Source organism: Nuphar pumila, chromosome 7, assembly GCF_984573655.1.
Source record: "Nuphar pumila chromosome 7, dmNupPumi1.hap1.1, whole genome shotgun sequence".
Taxonomy (NCBI): Eukaryota; Viridiplantae; Streptophyta; class Magnoliopsida; order Nymphaeales; family Nymphaeaceae; genus Nuphar; species Nuphar pumila.
Window position 1 is genome coordinate 116,558,659 of NC_143255.1, and position 21,603 is coordinate 116,580,261.

The 21,603-nt window shown below is 38.0% G+C and overlaps 1 protein-coding gene across 2 annotated transcripts in view; it reads left to right on the forward strand.

The window, feature by feature from the left end:
- LOC149833088 (ARM repeat superfamily protein) overlaps window positions 1-21,603 on the forward strand; it is a 78,955-nt gene that overhangs the window by 37,329 nt on the left and 20,023 nt on the right. For both annotated transcript variants that reach the window (XM_090014896.1, XM_090014897.1), the window contains exons 16-21: window positions 7,825-8,073; window positions 8,798-8,893; window positions 9,006-9,100; window positions 9,218-9,275; window positions 9,992-10,082; window positions 10,175-10,248. In XM_090014896.1, coding sequence (XP_089871022.1) covers window positions 7,825-8,073; window positions 8,798-8,893; window positions 9,006-9,100; window positions 9,218-9,275; window positions 9,992-10,082; window positions 10,175-10,248 — 663 coding nt within the window. The remainder of the gene's footprint in view (window positions 1-7,824; window positions 8,074-8,797; window positions 8,894-9,005; window positions 9,101-9,217; window positions 9,276-9,991; window positions 10,083-10,174; window positions 10,249-21,603) is intronic.

Sequence of the window (21,603 nt, forward strand, 5' to 3'; positions counted from 1 at the left end):
ATCTTCCCCTACCTCGGAGAGTTACGAGCTTGCTGGCGTCTGCGGATGTACACGACTGACGGCTCGGGTCGCGGAGCGCGAGTGAGATCCGTTGTAGATGCAAATATGCGACAATCTTATCACGCTAACCGCAAAACAGAAGGTCGAAGTCATTGCCACTGACCTAACGCGAAGGACGCAGAAACAGGGGCATCAGGCCCCTGTTGACCTGCTTTCGGCAAAGTACGAGGAAGCAGGGGGTTGTACCCCTGCCCTCAAGGAGCGAGGGCAAGTAGGGCTGCGCCCCTGCCTGACGAAGTAAAAGAGAGGCAGGGGGCTTCACCCCTGTCTGAAGAACATGCACAGAGGTAGGGGCTCGGCCCCTGCCAAGGAAGAACGAGGCGAGGGGGCTTGCCCCTGCCTGTCGAAAAACAACGGAGGCAGGGGCGATGCCCCCGCCTAAAGAATGAAGAGTTACAGGGAGGGGGCTCGGCCCCTCTCCTGCCGAAACAAAGAGCAGGGAGGGGCTCGACCCCCCCTGCCATAATAATAATTAGGGAGGGGTCCGACCCCCTCCCCTGCCGTAATAGGTAGCACGGAGGGGGCCGACCCCCTCCTCTGCCGTAATAGGTAGCAGGGAGGGGACTCAGCCCCTCCCCTACCGTAATAGGTAGTAGGGAGGGGACTCAGCCCCTCCCCTACTTACAAGAGTGCAGGGAGGAGCTGGGCCTCGTCCCTGCAACAAGAAGGTATCGGGAGGGCTCAGCCCCTCCCTTACCAACCACAGCACAGGGAGGGGCGCCCCTCCCTCGCTAAAAAGAATCGCAGGGAGGGGGCTTTGCCCCTCCCCTGTGATTTAATGGGGCAGAGAGCCCCCCCCCCTGCGCAACGAAGAAACGAGGGGGGAAAGAGAGAGAGAGACAGAAGAGCGAAGGAGAAGAAGGGGAGGAAGAGCGTACCTGGTGGTCGGCGGCGGCGGAGAGAGTTGCCGACGGCGATGGGCTGACGCTAGTCTCCGGTGAATCGAGGAAGACGAGAGGCAGTGGGTGTCGGGGAGAGAGATGAGAGAGTCGAGGTGGAAGGGCGGTGAGGAGGGTTTCGTAACCCTCCTCTCGTTTGCCTCACTGTCTTAAAAGACAGCGAGAGGCGGTGGTCCGGGTCGGGTCCGGATCCGTCCCGAATCAAAACATTTTTTTTTGCTGTTACAGAGTATGGGGATGACAGTCAGGCTGAAACCATGTATCATGCCCGGTGGTGATAGACAAAGTTTCTGAGCCATTTCACAAAGATATCTTCATTAGAAAGCCAAACATATTGTAATGAAACTAGCGGAAGCCCAACAATGCAAAGCACTCTTTAGACGAGGAGCCAAGAACACAGGCACTTAAAGTGCATACATAACCCACTAAGGGGTAAAGTGCCTAATCGGCAAGAACAAATATTATTGAAGAAGAAGAGAAGTGGGTTAAAAAACCCATAACATTACAAGAGGCAAAACCCTCTATTTATAGAGGATAAAAAACAAGAGAGAGGGACCACAAGGGGGCTCCCTTCTAGTCGTTGGGAACCCCAACGGTCATAAATATGACCGTTGGGGCCCCAATGACTAGAAGAGTGGGGCCCCTTGTGGTCCTACATTATGAAAAAATAAAAAAGAAAAAAGAAAAAGAAAAAGAAAAAAGAAAAGGTAAAAAGGAAGAAAAGTGAAAAACCTAAAAAGTACATGGATTTGACCAAAATACCCCTATTAGGTTTTTGGGTGTACAAAAAATAGAAAAAAAGAAAATATGTATATATATACATATATGTATATATATACTTATATATATAGATAGATAGATATAGATATATAGTTATATGTACATATTTTAACACGCCTCTTCAAACTTTATGGGGGAGAAGACCGAAAGTTTGCCAAGAAGAAACAAAAAACGCGGAGTTGAAAGCGCTTTGGTTAAGAAGTCAACCAAATGATATTTTGAAGTAACATATGGTAATGTGATAATTCATTTGAGATATTCGTCTCGAAGATAATGGCAATCCATCTCAATATGCTTGGTCCGCTCGTGAAATGTATGATTGCTTGCAATGTAGATCGCGCTTTTGTTCTCACTACACATCTTGGTGGGAGATGTAATGAGAACACCCATGTCACAGATGAGACTTCTAAGCCATGCGATTTCCATAGTTGTCATTGCCATGACCCGATGTTCAGCTTCAGTGGACGATAGTGAAACCTTTTGCTGCATTTTACATCTCCATGAAATGAGAGATTCACTTAAAAAAATGCAAAACCCAGTAGTTGAGATTCGATCATTGGGATTTCTTCCTCAGTCAACATCAGTAGAAGCAGTTAATTCAAGAGATGAAGAGGAGGATAAGAAAAACCTTTTGGAGATGGTATTCTTGATGTATCACACAATTCGCATCACGACTGCCATGTGAACTGTAGTAGGCGCATGCTGAAACTGGCTTGCAGCATGAACCACATGAGCTATATCAGGACGTGTGATGAATAAGTAAGGGATCCAATCATTTGACGATAGGGGGTGGGATCCTCAAGTAGAACGCCATCCTCAAGTCTCAACTTTGCATTAATAACTTCAGGAGTTTCAACTTTCTTTTCATCAGATACTCTTGACTTGGTACAATTGTCTGCTGCTAATTTCATTTGAGATAGAATATATCCTTGCGGAGAGTATGCCACTTAAATACCTTAACCTCATTTACTCCCTTTTTGTCACTTTCAGTGATGATCATATCATCAACATACAGAAGTAGAATAACAATGGAGTCGTCTGTTTTCTTAACAAAAAGAGCAGTGTTAATATAACAAGAAATAAATCCTAAATTGATTAATACATTACTAAACTTGTCATACCAAGCTTTAGGAGCTTGCTTAAGACCATATAATGCCTTTTTTAATTTCAAAATTTTACTATTTAAATTCATGCCAGGAGGTGGTTCCATATAAACTTCTTCACTCAAATTCTCATTTAAAAAAGGCATTCTTAACGTCAAGTTGAAAAATAGGTCATTTTTAAATAGAAGCTATTGCAATAAGGGCTCGAACACTAGTCATTCGAGCAACCGGGGCAAATATCTCATCATAATCCACCCCATATTCTTGGGCATATCTTTTGGCTACTAATCGAGCCTTATATTTTTCTAAATAGCCATCACTCTTAGTTTTTACTTTGAAAACTCATCTACATCCAATGAGTTTCTTGTCATTAGGAGGATCAATAATTTTTCAAGTTTGTGCCTTTTTAAGTGCATTAAGTTCAAGTTCCATTGCTTCATTCCAACGAGCATATTGTTTAGCATTGCTATAATGAGATGGTTCATGGAATGAGTGAAGAGCTAAAAAGCAGACTCGAAAATTTGGAGAAAAAGAATCATAAGATACAAATCTATTTGGTATTTTAGAGATACGATTTGATCTTCTTTGAAAGGATTCTTCTATTGACTTGTTTTGAGAGAATTTCTCAAGGGCACAAGGAGGATTACTTTCATTCCTTCTAGAATAAACTTGTGTGTGACTTGGTACATTTTCTTCTAAGTTTTCATGTAGGTCATGTTGCCCATCATCTGGAGGTTCAAAATGATCCTCTATGAGAGTTTCATTAGGTTCAACATGATCATCTATAACTTTTTCTTGAGGTAACAAGTCAAACAAAAAGGAATAATTAATATTTTCATTTAGGTTATGCGAAAAACCATTTTCTTCTTCTAAGAAAGTGACATCTTTTGAGATATAAAGTTTGTTATTGAATAGGTCAAAACATCGGTAGCCTTTTTGCTTTTTGCCATATCCTAAGAAAATACATTCAATTGCTCTTGAATAAAGTTTATCATTTTTGTGAGTTAGAACAAAACATTTACACCCGAAAATTCTTAGTCTTTTATAATCGGGAGACATATTGTAAAGTTTTTCAAACGGAGAAAGATTTTTCAAAGAGGATGAAGGGGTTCTATTGATATGATATGTTGAGGTTAGAATCGCTTCAACCCAAAAAGATTTTGGAATGTTCTTTGAAATTAATAAAGTTCTTGTGGTCTCTATTATGTGTCTATGTTTTTTTTCCGCAAGACCATTTTGTTGCGGAGTGTTTAGACAAGAACGTTGATGACAAATTCCGTTTTCTTTTAAGTAGTTTTGAAAGTCTTTGGACATATATTCGCCTCCCGAATCGGATCTAAGAATGGATAGGTTTCCTAGAAATTGATTTTTAACCATTGCATGAAATTCTTTGAAAAAAGAGAAAACCTCAGATTTGCGATTTAGAAAGTAAATCCACGTAAATCGAGTGAAGTCATGAACAAAAACTACATAATATTAAAAACCTTCTTTGGATACAACAGAGGAGGGTCCCCATACATCAAAATGAACAAGCTTAAACGGCTGAATGAGAACATAATTTCTTTGAGAAAATGAAATAGCTTTAGATTTTCCAAAAATACACTCTTTACAAGTCATGTGTTTGTCTTTACAAGTATTGTCCAAAAAAGAAAAAAGAGACATCTTTAAAAAATCCGGATGGCCATGTCTCTTATGCCAAACTTCAATACTTTTGTCATTTACATGATTACAAAATGACTTGGATAAAAGAGTCAAAAAATCCATAAAGTGAAGATCGCCCCTCCTATGGCTTTGCCCAATCAACTTCTCTGATTGGAGATCCTGCACGTTGCAATCTTTAGGTGAGAAAGAGACTTGGCATCCATGATCGGTAATTTGAGAAACAGAAAAAATGTTTAGGTTAACTTTTGAAACTACTCTTACTTTGGAAACAAAAAATTTTTGAGAGGATTTTAAATCAAGTGTTCCAATAGTTTCAATTTTTAAAGATGTCCCATCGGCCGTTGACACAAAGGAAGATATGGGTTCGGAAAAAACATTAGAAAGAGAGTTTTTATGAGATGTCATATGAAAGGAAGCACCGGAGTCTAGTATCCTCATACCTGGAGGTGATGAAGAATAGGCTATGGCGGCTCTCGATGTTGATGGTGAAGAAGTCTTGAGAAGATGTTGGAGAATTTCGAAAATATAGCAAAGAGTTTCTTTGATATCTCATCCATTAGCATTTTCTTCTTCCTTCTTTGGAGAATTTTCTCCAACCGCGGCCACCTTTCCTTTGAGCTTTGGACAAACCGGCTTAATATGCCCCGGTTCATTACAATAGTGACAAATCACTCCCTTTCTATACCCATTATTTTTTGAAAAATGGGGAGGTCTATATGTTTTTACATTTGATCCGGGCCTAGTAACGGCCAAAATTTCATCACTCTTAATACTTATGCCAAGACGAGTTTCCTCTTGGCATACTTCGGCATGGGCATCTTCAATAGGTAAAGCTTTACTTCTATGAAGAAGAGATGCCCTAACTTGTTCAAATTCCGGCCGAATCCCATGAAGAAATTGAAAGAAATGCTCTTTTTCAATTTGTTCTCTTCTTAACTCAATATCTTCCGGAGCCACCCACTTGGGCGAGCAAGTTCATCCCAAAGAAGGTTAAAGTACTAAAGTAATCGCGAACACTCATATCTGCTTGTCTAGTAGACCTAATTTTTTCTTGACAAAAAAATTGTCTAGCTAGGTCTTTTTTGGTATACATACCCTTAAGAAAGAAACATGCCTCATTGGCTTTTCTTAACTTAGCAATGTTGGCACAATTCTTGAGGTCAACATTGTTCATGAACCATGCCAAGGCATGGTTACTTTCCCAATCCTCTACTTTGGATTGGTGATCATTGATAGCTTTGATGCGCTCATCGCCATTTAAAGCTTTTTCAACCCTACCTTCAATTTTAGTGAGCACAAGAGAAGGTTCGGGAGTAGTTCCTATAACAAAACCCCAAAGTTTCTTACCTCTTAGGTGGTTTTCCATAGCGGAGGCCCACATAAGATAATTGGATCCATTGAGCTTAAAAGAGAGCTCTACTTTTGATTCGTGCTCTATGGATGCCAAGAATAACCTTTGGTATCTTCAAAGAATAGAGATGCACGCTTCCCAATGCAATAACTAGTTGGAAGACAAGATCACCAACCTTGTTTTGATACCATGTAATGAAACTAGCGGAAGCCCAACAATGCAAAGCACTCTTTAGATGAGGAGCCAAGAACACAAGCACTTAAAGTGCATACATAACCCACTAAGGGGTAAAGTGCCTAAACGGCAAGAACAAATATTATTGAAGAAGAGAAGTGGGTTGAAAAGCCCATAACATTACAAGAGGGAAAGCCCTCTATTTATAGAGGATCAAAAGCAAGAGAGAGGGACCACAAGGGGGCTCCCTTCTAGTCGTTGGGAGCCCCAACAGTCATAAATATGACTGTTGGGGCCCCAACGACTAGAAGAGTGGGGCTCCTTGTGGTCCTACATTATGAAAAAAAGAAAAGGTAAAAAGGAAGAAAAGTGAAAAACCTACAAAGTAAAAAGTACATGGATTTTACCAAAATACCCCCATCGGGTTTTTGGGTGTACAAAAAAGAGAAAAAAAGAAAATATGTATATATATACTTATATATATATAAGTATATGTATAGATATATATTTATATGTGCATATTTTAACACATAAGAATCAACTCTAACTTTTTCTTGGGTAAAAGATGAAAAATAAGAAATAGAAAGGGCATTAATTGAAAATTTAAAGCAAAGAACATCAAGTGATAGTTTTGGTAAGTACTTTCGTTTATCAACTGTCATTTCTATTTTTCATGAAAGTCTGCTGAGAGCAAGCTGTTCATGTTAATTACTATTATACAAACTTGCATATGCTATTTCAGAATATGTAGCATAAGCCTAGTGGGCTGCAGATTTAACCATCATGGACTAGTTGTTGACTGTATTTTTTCCATCTTGCCATCATGGGCTAGCTGTGGCTTTCATTTATGATAATGTTAATTATATCATATGCATACCTTATCTTTATCATATATGAGCATATATTTTAGCCTTACTGGTCTTTACCTAAGTGTTCAATTAGAAGGAGATGACTTGGAAACTCTTGCAAATTGTTGCTAAGCTTTATTGTATTTGGTTCTTCATTACTCCATGAGTTTAACAAAAACTGGATAATTATCCCATCTTTGACTATTTCGATGTGCCTCACAAATGTGTACACACGTTTGGTCGAAGCCCAGCCATTGCTTCATTGTTCAATTTCCCTTCCATTTCCAGAAAAGTCTTGATATCTCATATATTGGCTCGATGATCTTCAACACTGCCTCATCAATAAGCAATCCTCTACTGCTGTTTGGATATTAAAGATCGATTGAAATGCACAGTGCTTCTGTTCCCAATCCACCTGCTCTTGCTTAGTTCTCTTTGCAAGCTGTGGAGCTCTTGATTCACGAGCACCTTTCCATCCAGTGCCCTGTTTTTCTTTTCAATCTGTTTTTCAACTGCATATTGTTGACGGCTGAGTTGAGATATCCTTGCAAACTTAATTTCAGGACTTCAAATATGACTTTTCTGTTAAGAAAACAACTAGAAAGTAAGCTTAGGGATTTCCCCACATCGCCAGAAGGTGAAACAGATCTGTGATCACCTTTTTCAGCATCCACTTTCTCGGTTGAAGTATTACCTTGTTCTGGGTGATTGCTATTGTGAACAACAATTGTCGACTTTAATTATCTGGGAATTTATTATGGCATGGGTATATGCCATATATTGTGTATGTGTATATGTGCAGACTTGCGTGCATATGTATGTTTTTGCATATGCATGCATGTGCGTATATGTGCATTATGTCCATATACTAATCTTATGTTGAGCACTATATTCCTCTGAGATTCGATTGTTGTATCTTGTTTCTTAGTTTTACTTGTATATTGCAGGTTTTAGATGAATTCCTTCGAGCTGTATCTGGATTTAAAGGCATGGATGATCATTTGGATGACAGATTATTAGATACAATGTCCGATTTTCCCAGAAGGAGCAAGGTTTCCTCAGCTCCCTTCTTTGAACAGATAAATCCTCAGGAAGTCTCAAAGGAGAACCACTCTGTGGACTCATCTGGAAGCAAGCACTGGAGTGAGGCAATTGAGAAGCATCTTTCCCCAATGTTATTGCATACTGCTGCAATGGTCAGTAGGTGTAATGCCAAGTGGGTTTTTGTTTTTTCCTGAGTATCCATATATATATGGATGGTAAATTACCACTTAAATCTGTAAGCCAGTTTTGAAAGCCTCTGACATTGTAAAGGACGTGGGAATTGATAGAAAAGTATTGTATGACTTCAATTGGTTTCGGTCCAATCAGAGGTTAGGGGTCCACCATCTCTTTCTGCAGGTATGACCTAGACGACCACATTCCTGTTGGCGGCTGATTCAGTCCAACGGAGTTCCTGCTCCACCCGTCCCAGTCCCTGTCCCAGTTGACGACCCAGAATTACTGAACATAAGCTGCCTGCATTCTTTGATGTGATATATGGAAATTGGTTTATGACTGTTTGTTGCTATTTACTACTTTTAAAAGATATTGACTCTGACAATGTAGCCATTTGAGTTCTGTTGGTAGTTGATTTATGAGCAGTTTATCTCCACAAAAAAAAAAGAAAAAACTGAAAAACATGAACTGTTGAAAATTATCACCGAAATGCTTGATTGTACCATCTATAGACCTTTTCCTGGTTCCCTATTGTTAATAGTGATTGAAGGCAGATCCAAGTCATCATCCTGAAGTGGAATTGCTTTCACATGATATCAATGCTCTAAATCTACTTTCTTCATTGAATATGATTCTGTTATTGGACTTTGAACCTATTTTATTTGAATAAATTTCTGAAGCTTGAGACTTTCATTTCTTTAGGTACGAGCAACATCAATTACTTGCTTCTCAGGTTTAACATCATCAGTATTTTTTTCTCTCACAAAGGAAAAGCAGGAATTTATTCTTTCCTCTGTTGTACGTACAGTGCTACTTGGATAACCTAATCTTATTTCCTCAGTTTAATTGTTGGTTTATAATATCTAATATTTCTTGTTATTCACTTGATAATTTGCACCATTATTTGTAGATAAGTGCTGCATTGCATGATAACGTTCCATCTGTAAGGTCATCTGCTTGTCGAGCTATTGGAGTCATTGCGTGTTTTCAACAAATTCCTTTAAAGTAAGCATTGAATCATATTAGTATCTTCCGATAATGAACTTGCGATAAAAAATTTATATATTTGATTCTCTGGTGTCACATGGAGTAATGAATGAAATATATTTATGTTTGGTGCAGAAATTTGGGGGAGCTCATCCATGCTGTAGAGGTCAACACACATGATGAGTTGGTCTCGGTATTGGATTTTTTTTGTATATTTGTATTTCAGAGCATCCTTACTAGAGTTGCATGGTCATTTTTTAGAAGTTCTTCTGTAGTCATTGTTTTGCAACACTTTTTTCATCTTTAATATTTTAACAGCATTAAAGCACAAACATGAATAGAGGGGTTTAGAAAACATCAGAGTTGATATTTTCTGTCAATATTGTGGTCTCTGTTTTTTTTTTCAGAGTATAGAGTTTGACACGAATGGTTTGTTCAACACTGCTGTTAACTGTAATATTTAAAAATTGTGATATCATTGAAGATGTCAGAACTAAACGTTTTATTGGAAATCTTGAAAGAAGAGTGGATTTGAAACATTTCTCTCAGGAACCCTTTCAAGAATGTTTGAACTTTTATTTTGAAACGTCAATACCAAATAAGTGTTCTGAAGGTGGGCACCAGATGTTCTTGGTCGGCCCTACTTATTACTGCAACTTAAAATGGTTACTACTTCCCACTTATTTGGTTGCAACACTTTGAAGATTAATAGATGCTGGTTTATTCAATTTTATAAGCCTTTGTGACGTTACTCTTTAAATCAGTCCTAAAAGGTTATTCTTTGGCAATTGTTCATTAATTCTTGGTTTTTAAATATTTGAAATAGTTTTAAAAAATGCTCATGAATATGATGTTGAAGTATGCAAATCTTTACATTTATGCCTCTGATGTGAAAACTTTCTTATTCAGGTACGGATAACTGCCTCTTGGGCTTTAGCAAATATATGTGATGCTTTACGTTATAAAGCAAACAATGCAGATCTTGATTGCTGTTTAACTGGTATTCTTAATGGTTCAACATCTGATTATTTTTGTTTGTTTCCATGTCTTTGAATGTCTTTGTGGAACTAACGAGTATCTTCACAATGGAAGGGCCTACTATTCGTTCAGGCTCGCTATCCCTTTTAGTTGATTGTGCTTTGCGGCTAACACATGACAATGATAAGGTAATCTTTAAATTATTTTGGCAAATATCTGTTATCTTTTCCTTAATTGGAGTTCATGTTCTGGTGCATTGTTATTTCCCATATTTCTTGCCCATGATTATTTCTTTTTCATGAAGTAGATACCTGCTCTTATATTCATTTAGTTATTTCTATTTAATTCATGTTTGAGTGCAGAAATCATTTTTTTCTGTTGCATATTTTGGTTAATAGCTTAATGACAGCCAAACTGAAATTTTGATTACTCTCTGTCTGTCTACCCTTCTACATGATGAACATCGGCTGTTTGGAGCTGGGAAAATAGATAAAAATAGATGAAATGTCTTGAAGGTTGTGATGCAAACAGGTGGGATATGGGTTGGGTCATGGCTGACCCAACACTGGATTCTTCTACTTTCAATGAGTGTGTCCGGTTCCAGATCTGGAGCTGGCCTGGAACAAATGGTAGAATTCTCGATCTGGGTTTTCTATGAAATAGATTATACCAGTTCTGACCTATTTATTTATCCGATTATGACTTGGATCTGACTGAACCCGACATTATTTCTTTCAAATATGACCCCTTTGTAAAATGGATATTATTTTTATGGACCTTATCCACCTGAATATCCTTCGGTTGGATAGGAATAGGATAAAGATCCAACTCACTTGCACGCTCTTATACTTTGATATCGAATATATTTTCCCAAAGATCAGTCACATATGGAAGAAAAGATGAAAGAGGGAGTTAGGGCAGACAAGGAGGACAATTTCCCAATGTGGGTTGTCCCTTATAATTTCTCTATTTATATTATGATTAGAAGGCCAATTATAACATTACCCCTGATAAGAGAAAGGGGTTAAAACAATGAAAAATTACAAGAATTTCCTTGTATGCACACGTCTCACTATTCTAACAGCCTCCTTGAAGTTGGACATGGTTTACAATCATGGACAACTTGGACTTCAATAGCCAGAGTCTTTGCTTGGTGAGCCCCTTTGTAAGAACATTTGCAATTTGATCTTCGGTCCTAACAAACCTCGTCTCCAATTCAAGATCATTTATCTTTCATCTGATGAAGCACTGGTCTATTTCAATGTGCTTTGTTCTTCCATGCCGTACTGGATTCATGTAGATTTTGATTGCACTTTGGCTATCACAGAAAAGTATTGATCTTGATAGTCTTTCCCATATTTCATTCAACAAATGACAAATCTATGTTACTTCTAATGTAGCTGCAGCCATAGATCTATATTAAGCTTCTCTGCTAGATATAGCTACAACCTTTTGCTTTTTACTGCCCCAGGATACAATATTCCCACCAATATACACACAACTTAATCCAACTTCCTTTCATTAGGATCTCCTGCCCAATTTGCATCAGAAAATGCCATAACAAAAAGTACATCTTCATTTTGAGACCTTTTTACATATACCAGCCCATCTCCGACCGTTCCCTTTAAATACCGAAGGATCCTTTTAATTGCCTCCATCTTCAATTTGCCTTAATATGTCCTTTCTTATTGCATAGGAAGCATGTAGGAATAGGCCTTTGTCCCTGTATATTGGGCGTTGGAAGGATACCACGACCACTAAAGACATTTCTCCCTTGTCCTCCCTTTCCTCGAAAAGAATTTCCTCCTCTGCCTCTGCCATAAGTCAGTCCCGTGGCCAGCACATCTTGAGTTTCTGAATAAATATGGGTGTCCTCAGAGAACCCTTTTAGGGTCATTTTATACTGTAGTAGTTTTGCACGAAGATCTTCAAATTTTGGAAGTTCTGGGAGACACAACAAGGATGTCACCAGAACATGATAGTCTGACCCTAATCCACTCAAGGTCTGCTGCACTTTGTCTTTATCACTGACGAGACATCCCACAATAGCCAGTTGATCTGTAATGCCTTTCATTTTATTCAGGTACTCCATAATAGACATCGAATCTTTCTTCAACATTTGAAATTCTCGTTTGAGAAACAAAATTCTTGCTTCAGAGATCTGTGAATATGTCTGAACTAACTTGTCCCACAACTCTTTGGCTGAACAATCATCGGGAATGACAACAAGAACTTCATTGTGCCCCTTTATCGTCTGTCTATTCCTGCGCGGTGAATTCTGGAGGGATTGCGACTGATCCATCCATATGACCAGAGAGATCCTGACTCCTTATAAAAGGAACAATCTGCCTTTTCCAAGTCAAGAAGTTGGAATTGTTCAGCTTTTCAGAGACCAATTGGCTAAGGAAGTTGGAGGAAAGGCCTGACTGTGGGAAGGTTGAGTCCATTGGTAAAAGAAGATGAAGAGAAAAATCTGAATCAAACAAAAAATTCAGTCACCCGAGCCTTTTTTTTTTAAACAGGCTTATTAAACTCGGGTATGACCAAATGGGTAACTGATTAAACAGTTTTCGAGACACGACTTGAAAATCACACAGAGGAATATGAAAAAGGTGAAACAGAATATTGCAAACTGTGGCAGCACAATATTGATCTTTGAATGTATTCAGACTTAAAGCACTTCAATAATGAATATCAAAACGTGGAAGTGGTTTCAGATCTGAAAAACATGAAAACAGGACAATTAATAACTCAAAAAAAAGGAGGAAACACCACAAGCATTAATCTTAACGACTGAATATGCAGATTTAAGTGAACACCTCTGGGGCAGTTAACTGATTATAGAACAATCAGTTTTGAAGAGGATAATGGCACGTCTCGACAAAACAGAAAGAAAAATGGCTGAAGAGGTTTACCAGATTTAAAAGGCACGCTGAGAGGTTACCAGATTTGAAAGGATGGAGGAGACGTACCCAGAGGTCGGCTTATCAGATCTGAAAGGAAGTCGGGCTCTTACCAGGGCCGAAGGGGAATAGGGACACGCACGCAGAGTTCACGCACGCAAAGGTCGGGTTACCAGGAAGAAACATGCACGCAGAGTTGGAGTTGGATAGGAACGATCTTTCTGGAAGACAATCTCAGGCCCAACATTCAACGCTGCTATGATACCATGTTGGAGAGTGAAGACCTCCACATTCACCTGTGCAGGAAAGAGAAAAACGAGAAGAAGAAGGGGATGCAAAACACATCTGTTGATTTCAGCGTGTTTCTCATTCTATTAAAGGTTTAATATATAACTAATACATAACCTTTTTTTAGGGTACTAAAATACCCTCTAATAATATACATATTTACAACACACATTCATCACTTTAGATCTGGATCCGATCCATTATAGAAATTGGGTCCAGACCCGACTTAGATTTGAGAACCAAAAACGACTTCTTTTCAGAGGTCTCAACTGCCGAATGAACAAAGCCAATTGGTTGGTGTAGATAATAGACTCCACCTTCCTCATAGCCTCCACCAATCGTCTTCCTCGTCAGCAAGTCCTGAAAAGTGCAACAAACAAGATCAAATATTACTCGACAATTCAATTCCTTTGCAACACGACTAACAGATAACAAATTTTGAGGGAATAAATGGGCATGAAGGACATTTGATAACTGAAGAGTAGGGGAGATGGAGTAATTTCCCTGGCCAATAATGGCAGAGGAACTCTTATCAACAAGAACAACCTTTTTTATGATTAGAAACACTGCAAATTTGAAAAATTACATTTATTTCCATATAAATGACTAGATGCCCCTGAATCAATAATCCACATACTACCTTGGCAAGATAATTCATCACCTGCAGAGCATGCAATATCAGCCATGGGAGAACTAGATGGAAGATGTGCCAACAAATCATTATACTCAGCACTAGTGAGTGTGACCGAATCACTAGGAGGAATAGTGGGAGACTCGGGTTTGACCACTTGTGCTGTAGGAAGCCATCCATTCTTGTCAAAACATCTATCTTCTAAATGCCCAAATCTCCCGCAGTAGGTACACTGGAGCTTCCCTCGTCCTCCCGTGCCTCGACCACGTTCACGACCTCGAGAATTAGGAAGGAAAACCTCGACCTCGGCCATAGGAAACAGACAAAGTTGTGATTCTGATTGAGATGAAGGAAGGGACATGGCAAGCTTGCTCAATCGATTATATGCCTCAGCAAGATTGGGAACATCTAAGCCTGTCAACATCTGAACTTTGGCAACTGAGAATTCAGCTGACAAGCCAGTCAGGAACCGTGCTACCATGGTATGCTCCTGGTGTATTTTTTGTTTGTCACAACATAATGGTCTATTAGCATTTAGTCTTTGAAAGACTGCCTTCACAGAGTCATAATACTGGGCTAAAGTTTGCTCTCCTTGTTGCAATTTATAGATCTCCTGTCCTACTTGAAGAATACGACTAACATTAGTTTTTTGAGAATAAGTATCTTGCAAATTATCCCATATTTGTTTTGCAGATGTGTAACAAATAAGCCCGTCGACTATGTGTGATCATCGCAAATTTTTTCTCTCTTCCTTCTCTTTTCCTTTCCAACCTCTATTTCTCCTTTTTGAGGGGAGAAATGAAAGAAAGAAAAGAAGAGAGAAGAGAAAAGAAAAGAAAGAGAGAGAGGAACTCTTTTGCGGTCTCACTTGACCTTAATTTTTGAAAATATTTAGAAAATTACTCGCCTCTGTTTTGAAAATATTTGCGGGAAAGATTGGGAGATAGGATTCGCTCGTCGGTACGAGGTTCGACCGTTCCTGGCGCATTTACCAGGGGTAATCGAACCTAGGATCGAATTTATGTCTTTTGCTTTGCTTTGATATTGTCTAAGAATTTATTCTAAGTCTAGAAAATGCACAAAAAATCATGCTTGTGTAAATGCAAAGATGTATGCTCTTTTGAGAGAATGTTTTGAAAATTTCCAAGTGTTTCTGAGATGGACTTGATAATGGAGTGAAGAAATGATTGAGTCTAATTTAGAACTTGAGATGGATCAGGAAAGATATTTTGAAGTTCTAAGTTTTTGAAAATAATCAGAGTTTTGGGAGAATAAATCTAGATTTTGAAAAGAATAGTTTTGAGATAAAGGGAAAAGAAAGGAAGTTTCAAAGTCAGAATTTGGACTTTGAATGTGGATTTAGGAGAGGAAATAAAGCTTGAAAATGAAATTGAATTCTAGATTAAAAATTTGAAATCAGAATGAGATTCGAGAACTCCAAATTGAGTTTGAAAAATAGAATTGGGTTTGATAGATCAATATGGGATATGAGAATTGGTTTTTGGATTTGAAGATAGAATTTTGAATCCAAAATCTGAATCCTAAAAATGGAATCGGATCCGAAGTCTGAGATCTAATGATGAAGTTGAATTCTGGATCCTAAATGGAATTGGATCCAAGATCTGGAATCCAAGATGGAATTTGGATCTGAAGTCTGATATCGAAGATGGAATTGAATTCTGGATCCTAAATGGATTTTGGATCTGAAATCTGAGATCCAAGATGGAAGTGGATCCGAATTTTGGAATGGAATTCAGATCTGAAATCTGAGATCCAAGATGGAATTGAATTCTGGATCCTAAATGGAATTTGGATCTGAAGTCTGAGATCCAATATGGAGTTGGATTCTGGATCCTAAAAATGGATTTTGGATCTGAAGTCTGAGATCCAAAAGTGGAGATTGCATTTTGAAATCTGGATCCAAGTTGGGATTGGGTTCTAACTTTGGATTTGGATTTTGAAAGTCCAGATAGGACTTCTGAAGATGGGTCTGGGTTTTTAAAACCCAGATTGAATTTAAAACTTTTAGAAAAAGAATCGAACTTTTGAGATTTAGAATCAATCTCAAAACTTTGAATTGAGAATCAAGACTCAATCTAAAGATAAAAATAATTTTGAATTTTGAATTTAGAAGATGAATAAGAGATTTCAAAGTTAACTTGAACTTTGAAATTGAATTTAAAATTTGAAATGGAATTTTGAATATAAAATTGAATTTGAAATTTCAAAGTCAAATTGGACTTTGAAATTGAAATTTAAATCTTTGAAATAAGATAGAAGAATGAATTGAAATAGAGATTGGAGAAAGATACTTGAGATCACTTGGATTTTGGAAAAGAATTTTAAAAATATGATGGTGTTCTATCTTAAATGATGAATGAGTTGAAGGGTTTTGAAATTGAATTTGAAAAGCATATTTCATTTTTTTAAATGAATTTAAAATAAGATTGAAGATATAATACATCCTCGACTATGATCATTGAATGTTTTATAAGATAATTATATTTAAATTCAGGTAAAGAATAAAACATATTTTGATGCTTTTATAGAGTTTAAGATGAAATTAATTCTCAATATATCCTGACTATGGCCATTGGTATATTTTGAGTTAATTTTAAATTGAACTCTGATAAAAGGAAAAAATATTTATAAATATGATGATTTTTAAAAAGGATCCAATGTGGATCCAGTGTTATTCCATAAAAGATGAAAATCCTAAGTCTTGTTCACATCCTGACTATGGCCATTGATGTAAATCGTCAACTTAGGATTAATCACCTTTATAAAATGGTGCACGTGCCATTCGTGTGCCCATTTGTGATTTTTTGGAGAAATAATAAAAGAATGATATGAAAACAAGTAATTCCATAAAAATGCATGCTCATTGTAACACTTCAAAATTTTAACCTAGATTTATGTGAATTTTTTTTAATAGTGGAAAGAATATCCAATATAGGGTTAAGCATTTCAGAACATTACATTTGAGAGAAAACTCAACACATGTATTTAATTTCATTATGAAATGAATATTGAATTACCATAAACCCAAGGAATCACTGGAACAATAAATCAACAATCGCGATCCAATGCCTCATCCCGCAACCGCTCATAAGTATAATTGTTTACCTGATAAAAATTATAAGAATTAGACTACCACGTCTAAGTAGGAAAACTGTAACTCTTAATGCAGGTATGTCATGAATCTAGCATGTGATGTGGGTGTCAAAGGTGAATCTCAACATATGTCTAAACAAGTAAGCAGTTTATACAACAATCATAACTGAGCAATTGAGTATAGTGTGCAGCATTAAGAAGCAAAAGAGGTATGGTATGCAACCGTCATAATAATAACACAATGTAACATTAATCAATAAGTGAGATGTGTATTGCAACAATCATAGCATTAACATGTACACCTCTCATATAGTTGTTCAACTACCTCATATCTACACATTTCACAATTTTATATCGTCACAAGCTCAGAATATAAAGCATGTTAAAGAACATAAGCATATCTCCAATATTTTCACTCACTGTGATACCTAACTGCACTAAATTGTGTTTAAATTATCTTACTCCGCGGGTACGCACGGGCACATGTGACCATCTCAGAAGAGAACGTTCGGTGGTATATTATTCAAGAGTATTTTATTAACCCGAACATTCTAACTGAGACTTAATCCTCAAGGGAGCGACTAATAGCCGAGAGAATCTCCCAAGGGCTCTACTCAAGACAGGATGCATCCCTAACTTCTGCAGAAGACATGAAACTACCACCTAGGACACATAGGTAGTCCTGGTCCCTAACTCCGAGGACGGGGACCAACGAGCTGCTTCACGCTCGAAACACAACACAAGTCCTCGAAGTTTTGTACCACTTATCCTCTCCAAGGTAAGCCTCAAAAACTGGTTTCATTAGTTAATCATTTTCCCGAAGTTCAGGGCATTTCCCAACTTCCTTCTACTGCCACAACAGTAGATCCCAACCTTAGTCATTTTACAAAGGTGTATAAACCATAATTATATTTTTTCCACATTGATTTCTTAATTCCACTCAGAGTGCTCCGATGCTTTTAAACCAATCAAGCACACAATAATTACAATTAAGTTTTCATCACTCTTATTAACATAGCACACAAGTCAATAGTACAAGTACCTGCATTGGGTAACCCATTCATATTGCCCCTTTAGGCAATGCACATATCCATGTCACTAAGTGCACCATTATATGATTGAAACCAATATAACAACCTCATTTCTCGAACGCAATTAACATGTTGCATACAAGCAATTCAAATCATACATTTTCTGACTAAAAGCAGTTAATGCATATGTTTGATCATTAGTTTATGATTCCACTGACTTCACTGATGTACAGCTCCTGATCTAAAAATAGAAGTTGGAATGTAATAGAACTTGCGGTTTTATGTGGAATCTAGGCCGAAAATAACAGAAACTGTAAACCCATTCAGCCTATTTCAGTTATACAAACACAGGGCATTCAATGCACAAGAGAAGTGACGACTAGATACCATTAGCCTGTAATTCTTAAAACAAAACATGGATCACTCAGTTATTGCATAACATTTTACCGAATAATTAAGTACCATATATCATGCTGAGTTACGCAAGGAAACAATAAAGCCAATAACAATCTGTTCAGCCACTTACTATACTTGCCAGACTAAGTATCCTACAACATGCTGTGTTACTCAGGAAAACAAAGAAAGAACCATATTTCATTCAGCTAACTGAAATTCATGGTATGTTTTACTAAATGAATTAGACGCATACGATGAATCAGGAATTTACGTAAACCTGCTATGTTTCACTAAATGAAACAAACACCAATCGATTAACAGGGATTAATCTGAACATGTTAAGTGCTACTGAATTAAACATGCTCAAATTAGTATAACAGGAGTTACATAAACCATGCTATGTAATATTAAATGAAACAAACTCAAAGGATCGGCTAATCAGCGAAATAACACCAAATCAAGGAGATAAATAGGTTAGATTTTACTAAATTAACCAGACTCAAATTAGCATAACATGGGTTATATAAACAATGCTAGGTAATATTAAATGAAACAGACTCAAAAGATCGGTTAACAGAAGTATGTTAAGTTTAACTAAATGAAATAGACTCCAACGCACCCAAATAACACAAGAAAGAAAATCAGGGAGATATTACAGATCAGAACAGTATTTCTAGGTATTTCTTGTCAATAAAAAACAATATATTTTTTTTCATTGACCGAACCAAGAAAAATTAAACAAGAATCGGCACTCCTCATCAAGTTTTACCTGATACTAAAACAAAACCCCAAATCGATGGGATTAGGTATTGCCAGGTTAGGGTTTAGCAAGAACCCCCCCCAAAATCGCTGTCATCACCACAGAAAACCCCGATTCTGATCTCCCAACACCACGATTCGAACCCTTTCTCAAAAAACTAGGTTTATCATACTCTAAAATATGAAACCCCAAAATCATCTACTATCTTTTGTTTCCTGGCAGCCAAGAACCCTAACAAGAACAACTGAGCATGCAATGGGTGTGCTTTCTCGACCGACCCACCGATTACCAGAAAATAAAGAACATAAAAACAAGCAATGTACCCTAAACACCATGGCCGCTGGGACCCACATCTACTGGATTCGAGTTCACCGGCAGCTGAGATTCCAGAGGGGATCTCGGTAGTAGGCACGACGAGTATGTTTTTCCCCTCCCTTTGATAGACCCAATCACAACCACATCCAATCCATGACCTAATCAAGAAAAGCTACAGATTCCCTACCTCTTTTCGACGGAAGAAAACACAGGAGGTGGCCGACGATTGTAGACGGCTGGTGGTAGCAGCAACAGGTGGTCGGAACTCCCTGACGTTGGTGACTCTGTCGGCGTGCGCAAAATCCCTAGAGAAAAACTCAGGCGATTGAGGACAGGATGAAAGGCAAGACTCCCCTCCACCCCCTCTTTAACGAGCTGAAAACCCCCTCCCTCCCGAGAAAATCGGAGGGAGTAGGTTACGCTCTTCGTAACTTTCCCCCTCTTTCTTGTGCCTTGTCAAGAATCGTGCCCTAGGCACAATTCTTTATCTTTAAGTTTTTATAAGACTCGGCCGGGTCCGGGTTCGGGTCCGAACTCTGCGACCCGCCATGCCTGATCCACTTTTGTGTGGATCAGGGTTAGTTCTTTAGCGCTGGATCCACCATAAACGTGGATCCAGTGCGAAAGTGGATGGTGGATCCACAGGTTGGATCCATTTGGGTCCAACCCCAATTACCAATTCTTTTATTATAATACCTTTTTAATTATTTATTTCTTAAACATTACTATTACGTATATATTTTTAATACTCATATTTATATTTCTTTTTGGATCCGGGTAACGGATCCTAGGCCCAATATGTATAACATTACTCAAATTTTATGGGTATTACACTCATACATTCTATGCTAGAGCAGAAAATGTAAATTCTCATTAAGACCTAACTTATTACAACGTTTTAAAATTGAAATTACAACTCTAAGTAATGATATTTTCCACATATTCCCTGCAAAAACACTGAATTAGTATGAAAATAGAAAAGAAATGCACATATCATATGGATTTCAAAGATGCCAATGGTAAAATGCTCATATACCAAGATATTCATGATGGAAAGATGAAAAATGACATATATATACCTATATACATACATATATACCTATATATATATATATATATATGACATATACAATAGCTGGTGAGATAGGAGAGGTGAAAACGGGGTATGCACTCATGCTGTATTGCTGGGGACTGGTTTTTGCAGTAATACCTAACATAACTAGATCTTGGAACAGGCACTGGATTGAGATATGATGACTATCACTAGATGGTAAGTGAGGTAGGTAGATCTGGGTTATGGTAGTGACTGTTTTATGAGGAAGGTAATAGATACAATGAAAGGTAAAGTGGATGCCGAAGGTGAGGTGCAGTAAGGTGCCACTATGGGTTCAGAAGAATTAAAAAAGTGGGGAATGAAGTGCTGCTGTGACAAGTTGTAGTAAATAGTGGTGTTAGGATGGGGGTCACAGAGATACTGTGCAATGGGGCTGTATGTGATGGTGCCATAGTGTGCATGAGTTTATAACAGTGAAAACAAAGGGGCTATGCAGACAATGTGTAGCAATATCGTGGAGGAGGCATAGTGACCTGATAGAATGCAGTGACGAATAGTGCTGATTAGGTTAAGGGTATTTGTTGTAGGATGATGAATGAAAAGGTGTGGCTAAAATGATATACACAGAAGACAGGGAAAACAGCAGATGATAAAGGTGACTGTGTTTTAGAAAGGTGAGTAATGAGAGGTTGATGCACAGGTAAGTATCACTGTAGATGGGTTTGGGAAGCTGGAAGGTACCTACAGGTGCATATGTTACAAGGTTGCAGGGATATGGTGCATGGTATGGCCAAAAGAAGTGGTGTTATGGCTTGTAAATTGGAAATATGGAGTAACAAGGGTTGTGGACATGTGCTGTAGAAGTGCTGTAAAATAATGTGATGATGCGAACTACAACAGGGTGATAAGGAACGGTTATGAAGAAGGATGTGTTGCGAGTTGCTGTAGACCTAACCGATGCCAGATGCAATAGAGATGCGACACTTGGTACACAGGGGTCAGTTAGTGGACTACAGCAGTGGGTAGCACCGCTGTAAGCAGCGAGGGTGCT